The 6994-nt window shown below is 47.3% G+C and overlaps 1 protein-coding gene across 1 annotated transcript in view; it reads left to right on the top strand.

Moving 5' to 3' along the window:
* Positions 1-651: 651 nt before the first annotated feature.
* The window catches only part of LOC138579698 (olfactory receptor 1G1-like), a 52351-nt gene continuing 46008 nt past the window's right edge, over positions 652-6994 (top strand). The window contains exons 1-3 of the mRNA XM_069649936.1: positions 652-703; positions 1683-1732; positions 1940-2094. Of these exons, the coding sequence (XP_069506037.1) occupies positions 652-703; positions 1683-1732; positions 1940-2094 (257 nt within the window). The remainder of the gene's footprint in view (positions 704-1682; positions 1733-1939; positions 2095-6994) is intronic.

The following is a 6994-nucleotide window of genomic DNA, read 5'->3' as shown; positions in this document are numbered from 1 at the left end:
CTGGCGGGGGGGCTAGATGCCCACGCTCAGTTCTTGCAAGATTTCACTACTATAAGGACAAGGCTATGGTGTTGGAGAGGGCGAGAACCTTACGGGATATTCAACATGGCAACTCCAGGGTGACGATTTACCAGGATCTACGTTGGATCTCCGCGCTCTACTCCTCCCCCTCTGCTAGAGTGGTGGCAAATGGGACCGAGTCAAGGACATTCCCCCTCGAGCGTGGTACACGGCAGGGATGCCCTTTGTCCCCACTAATCTACGCACTCGTGATGGAAGCATGGGCAATCTCGATCCGTAACGAAGCGGCCATCAGGGGAGTACAGGTCGGAGAGATGCAGTGCAAAGTCTGCCTTTTTGCAGATGATGCACTACTCTATATCACAAACCCATCCCAAACAGTCCCCCGAATGCTGCAGGGCCTCTCGCGCTATGGGGACCTATCGGGGTACAAAGTAAATCTTGAGAAATCGGTGGCATTCATAGGGGGTAACTTACCAGATTCAGAGATGGCTTTTGTTAACGGGCTCCCCTTTAGGCTGAGAGATGACGGATTCCGGTATCTCGGGGTCCAGGTCACCCGTGATCCCGAGGGCTTATACCCGGCCAATTTCCCCCCCTCTGGTCAGCAATCAGGAAGGACATAGAGCGATGGTCAGGGTCGGGGCTCTCCTGGATGGCACGTCTCAACCTCATAAAAATGGTAATCCTCCCCAAGTTTTTATTTCTCTTTCAAATGCTCCCGGTGCTTATCCCCAAAACATTTTTCACGGAAATGAAGCAAGTCCTCCTCAACTTTCTCTGGTCAGGTAAAAAACATTGCATCTCCTACGAGATGCTGACCAGACCGAAGGAGGATGGAGGGGTGGGATATCCTGACCTAGAAACATACCACAGAGCCTCTCAACTGAGGGTCCTGGAAGACCACTTTGCCCCGGGTATGAAAAAACAATGGGTAGCCATGGAGGAAGATCCCTAGAAGTGTCTTGTATCACCCAGTCCTAAAAGTGCTGTTGTCCCTATGGAAGGAGGGAGGGGGTTACTACCGCTGGCTCACAACCTGGCTGTTACGCTCACCTGATTCCCACATGGGCGTCGATCTGGACTGGCCCGCTGTTGCTTCCACCAGAGTAACAGTAGAGCCTATATGACAGACTGGACAGACCCACTTAGCTTCGTTTGTTGGGCTTGTACGAATATCTTTCTGCAATGGAGAAAGGGAATTAACCTCCCGTAATCTGAGCGTTAACCTGCCTTCCCACTCCCCTTGTCTGCCCACAGAACACTCCTGAAGTCCCCTCTTAATCTCACCTGAAGATTTGGAAAGATGAGCTCTCCATCCTGCGTCGAGCGCAGGGGCACGTAGACGACCAGTTACTTCACTGGCGTGGAGGAATTCGTGAGTTCCAGTATTGACTCTAAAGTCCAATTGTTCATAAGAGTTCAAAAGTCTGATCTTCACTCTGCCAGATTCCTTGCAGGTTGCAGATTTAAACCACTAGAAGAGTTCCAAGTGGCAATTGGTAAGATCCTGGTAAGTCTATTGTGGTTCTCCCCTTTGGGGCCGGGGTACAGCGATGATGCAGAATTAACTGCGCCGACCTGAGATAAGGTGAGTACCCCCCTGTGGTAATCAGGTAAGTCTTTGGGGTTAGGTTGTATTGTCCTTGTTTTCCCGTTAGGGGCCGGGTGCGGCGGAGATGCAGAATTGACTGCGCCGACCCGAGATGAGGTGAGTACCGCCCTGTGGTAATCAGGTAAGTCTTTGGGGGTACGTTGTATTGTCCTTGTTTTCCCCTTAGGGGCCGGGGTGCGGCAGTGATGCAGAATTGACTGCACCGACCCGAGATGAGGTGAGTACCCCCCTGTGGTAATCAGGTAAGTCTTTGGGGGTGGTTTGTATTGCCCTTGCTGACCTATTTGTTCTTGTCTCCCCCAGGAGTTGAAGAATGGCCTGGAGATGCTGGGTTCGCGATGGAGTAAAGGAATGCAGCCCCAGATGGTGAGTTCAACGCGGCGCTGCAAGGTGCGTGGCAATGCACCTGTGAAGGCTTCTCTCTTCCAGATTGACGATGTGCTGGATCAAGGATTCAGGTAAGGGTTTTGTTCTGACCTCTTCTCCTTCTCCTTTTCTTGTTCCAGGTGTTCCAGGGCTGAAGCGGGCGTGGCTGAAGACTGGAGCTGCTGAAGACACGGTGAGCGTTACGCTGCAGCAAGCAGAATTACGCGATGCTCGTGTGGCTGTCTGGGTGTGGCTTAAATAGCCTTGGAAGAAGTCCCAGGTAAGTATTCTTCCACAGCCCCACCCGAGAGGAAAGGAGTCCCTGAGGTAAAATAGTCCCTCTAAGCCTCATTTGGCTTGTGGCTTCGTGCAGCATGGTCTGCATCAGGTAGGTATGCAGCATGGTCTGCATCAGGTAAGTTTTCTGTAATGAGCCTGGTGCCCATGGCGCCAGGACTGACTTTATTCTTATGAGCCTGGCGCCATAGGCGCCAGGACTGTAGCCACATAGCCCCTAACTGGGGTTTTTTGGCATGCTTCAAGTGGCATGATGCCTGCTTCCGGGGTTGCTGAGCCTGGTCTGGCTTTCCGGGGGCAGGCATCGTGACACTGGCCCTCCCCATTGAGCTGTATTTGGGCCCGCCCCCTTCCTGGCCAAGATAGCAGAGCCAGCGGCGTACCAGACGTGGTTCGAGGCAGGCCTTAAGAGGACTGGTCACCTTTGGGTGGGGGGCTCTTTCTTACCCTTGAAAGATCTGGAAGAGGCCCTGGGGATAGGCACCCTGTCCCCCTTTCGCTATCTCCAGCTAAAGGGAGTCCTTACCGAACAATCCTGGGGGCACACCCTTAGGAGAGACCTCACAGACTTTGAAAAACTCCTCCTTTCGGCGAGGGGCTCTAAGGGAATAATATCCCGCCTCTACAAGCTCTTCCTCTTTTCTGTCCCAAGAGACCCCCCACCCACACGCACACAATGGGGAAAGGACCTGGGCGAGGAAATCGACGACCAGAGGTGGGGGGAGATGTGTAGGCAGGCAAATCGCTCCACGGCCTCACTCCAGTACCGCCACCAGGCCCTCAAGGTATTGCATCGCTGGCACTACCCCCCCACAGAGGATTGCTAGAATGAGGCCAGGGTACGACCCTCATTGCTGGAAGTGTAGGACCGAAACACCAAGATTGCAAAAGCATGCTTTCAGGACCAGGTCCCCTCTCCTCATGCAAAAAACACATTTCCATTCAAGTATATACTGATTTTGAACATTTTACAACCACTTTACAACTATGCCCCCTTAACGGAACCGCACCTAACGTTGCAAAAACATTCTGAGTCAGACTAAGGCGGTCATTCCGAGATTGGAGGCAGCCATGGTGCTATTTGCACCATGGCTGCCTCCAATAGCAGGTCCCAGTCTGGTCTGGCAGAATGGGTATTTACTGGGTCATTCCGACCCTGGAGGACCTGGTAAGTCCCCATTCAGTAAACCATTCCCAATTCCCATTTGAGCCCCCATAGGGCTCAATGGGAATGGGGAAGGCGCTAATAACAGTACCGCAAATTGTCTGACCACACGCCTTTTGAAGTTCCCGCTAAGGGACCGCAGAATTGGGCGGTAAGGGTTTACCAGCACCGGCATCCTTACTGGTGCCCGTTAAGCCTTACCGCCCAACTCGGAATGACCCCCTAAGAATTTTCAGGATGATGAAATATAGTTTAATTGATCTAGGTAGGCTATGCAATCTACTTTTCAAGGGGCAATAGAACATTCAGGGCCCGATTAATGGAATATTTCCCCGGTTAAAAATGACTTTGCACTCCAGAAAAGTGACTTTGCACTGCAAACACAGCCCCTGATTCATGCAACCGTGCAAAGTGGATTTGTGCCAGGTAAAGTCTGGGCAAAGTTCTTTTGTACCGCAACAATGAATATGCACTGACTTTGCCCGGATTTTGCAATGAAAAAATACACTTTACATGGTTCCATGAATCAGGGTTTGTGTCGGCAGTGCAAAGTCACTTTTCAGCAGTTCAAATTCACTTTGAACCGGGCAAATATTCCATGAATCGGGCCCTCAGTGCATATTATGCAACATATCAATGGAAAATATCACAAAATGTCACCCTCCCCACGTTAACATTGAGCTGTAGAAGAAGACCTCCCTCAAACAATGTCCTTGCCTGTCTCGTTGTGTTCAAACACTTTCAAAAAAAGGATCCAGCCCCTAAACACTAATTTTCCTCCAAGAACTCAGACCACTTTAATTGCTTGTTTCACAAAGCGGTGGCCCGTTGAATCATGGAGACCTTTCCATTAAATATGCAGACTGCCACGTGGAGCGAGTCAATCTAGTGCTCACTTTGGATTAGGAAACAATGTATGTACGTCCACTGAGGTCCATTACTTCAAATTAGATTATGTTTTGCTGACGTGAAAACAGTTGGGGGTTGTAACTGTGTTAAAAGCTATTAGCTGGTGGGGACAGGTGTCTAAGGCTTGCACTGCATTGCGGGCACAATGCAAATTGGAAATCATGTTACTTTCATTATATCCCAAAATGTTAAGGGCATGATAATACTACAGCACGGGCTCCTGATGGGGTTGATGATTGACATGTTCCGTGGCACTGGTACTACCCAGGAGAACTTTTATATAACTTAGATGAATGAGATGGGGAAAGTCCCCATTTGATTGCTGCTTGCTCTTCCCATGTATTTATATGCGTAATTCATCACAGGTTAAGTCTTACGATACAAAGTTCATTTATCTTCAGGTTTTTTTTTTTGCCACCGATTAATTAAGCAGTACAATAATGATCGAATAAATTGGTACTGGCGAATCAATGCCTGGGGGATTATATTCACATGTGGTGGAGGTGCCCGGTGGCCCAAAAGTACTGGGAGGAGGTATTGACATGGATTAAGGGGATAGATGGGGTGGAGCGGTCTTCCTGCCCCTGACTTCTCCTTTTTGGAATTGACATTGGAGATGATCACGAGAATACCCATGACCACATGCTGCAGGTTATGTTGGTGGCGGCCAGGTGCTGCCTGGCATAAAAATGGAAGAACCCAGGAATGCCCGGGGAAAAAGCACAGGGTAGCCAAGGTACGAGCCATTTACGACATGGAATTCCTCACACATCTACTTGACGGATCTAGATCCAACATCGAGGAAATATGGCTCCCCTTCTTCGAAAAATACGGCTGCTCAGTATAATCTTAAGTACCAGATCCGGAGAACTCCCCCCTGGGGGCTTCGGGCCATCGTTCACTAGTCCAACCTCTAGTCCCTCAAACCTCGGCCCATTACTTCAGCGTGCTAAGTGCACATCGTGTAGACATTGCTATGCTCTTTTCGGAACCCTTCAAATATGCAATTATTGAGAACTTGAACTGGTGGGGGTTGGGGGGTGGTGGGTTATAACAGGTTTCCTGTTTATTCATGTTTAAATATGTTCTGCATTGTTGTAACACATGTGTGAAACCTAATAAAACTTGATTTAAAAAAAAAAAAGACGTTTGGTTAATTTTAGGTGGGAATGAAATAAATGCAACTTTCACATGTCATTGGGCTGCAATCTGTTTTAAACTTTCCTTTCGTTTTTGAACTGTATGATCTTGGTAATCACTTCTTTGTGACTGTTAGTGTTGTTGAATTGTTGCTCTAGTGAGAAATTGTATTTGCTTCAAGGTTTTTAACACACATTCATTTTTTATATGTCCATTTCCGAGTGTCATTTCATCACATTGCAAGGGGTTTGAAATCCGTTTTTCTCTCTTATTTGGGGAGGGAAGGTCAGATTTGAATTCAGATTCTTGCCTATTATTCCTGATTACCTGCTGTGTCTTTCTATCCCTTCATAATTCAATTATTTGGGGGTTGAGGGAACATTGCAGGGAGAAATTCTAACTTGGGTGATATCTTTTCTAAATCAAAAAAGTGCTCTTATTCCGCTGTGCTGTATATATATATTCCACTAGAAGGTTAAATTGTTCACATGCTCATTGTAATTATCACCTCATTGGTGATTGCTGCCCCATATTAAAACATTTTATGATTTCTTTTGAAATTTAAAATAAATAAATAAACATTTTATTTTATCAACCAGCCTGGTTCATGGTCCATTGTGACCCGGGGTATTTGAAAAGGGGGTGTGATATGAGTGGTGTAGCATCTCAATATTGAATCTATTTATATAAAGAGATAATTATTTCAGTTGTGCGCTGCATACTAGGCCGAGACCAAGGTGTGTGTCGCCTGATTGAAATGCTTAACAGCACGATGGTGGCGCGAGTTTTGGTTGCTTAGCTTACCATAACTGGTGAATTTCTGAGGTTTTTTCAGTTTTACTTGTAACCATAACATCCTTTTAACAAAGTTTTTTCATTGCATTTCACAGGTTTTTATAAGTGCAACTTAACCATAACATCCCTTTAACAAAGGTTTGTTCACTGAATATATATATATGTATTACACAGGCCACGGTAGTGGCCCTGTAGTTATGGTTAAGTTACTAATCCCATAGGAAGAGCACTTTTGGGTGGCTTATAACTTCGCTCTCCCTGGATGAATTCTCACCAAACTTTGTAGTAAAAAAGTATATGGCCCACTCTTTGGTGAGGTTTGTTGCAGGGAGGGCAAAGTTATAATGGGGGGTCCCAAACAATTTTTTTTCCCATAAAGTGAATGGGGAAAAAACCTGAGTCACGCCTACAACTCAACACGCTTGACGGATTTGCACCAAATTTGCGTCAGGAGCAGCGGCTTGGTCCCAAAAGCATGTACATTTGGTGGAAATCCATCCAGTAGTTTTTTTTAAAATGACCAAAAAGTAGGTGTCAAAAAATGTGTGATATCTATGTTCGCTACGTGGACACTTTCCCTGTTCGCTCCGCGGACGGACACCGATTGACTATTCAGCTTGCGTCATGTCCACGGACATACGTGTTCACTGATTGGCTGGGAATGAAGCGTGAGGTGCGTCGTATTG

The sequence above is a fragment of the Ambystoma mexicanum genome, chromosome 3p, assembly GCF_040938575.1.
Source record: "Ambystoma mexicanum isolate Mex_15411 chromosome 3p, UKY_AmexF1_1, whole genome shotgun sequence".
Taxonomy (NCBI): Eukaryota; Metazoa; Chordata; class Amphibia; order Caudata; family Ambystomatidae; genus Ambystoma; species Ambystoma mexicanum.
The sequence above is the reverse complement of the archived record's forward strand: the minus strand, read 5'-3'. Positions and strand labels throughout refer to the sequence as shown.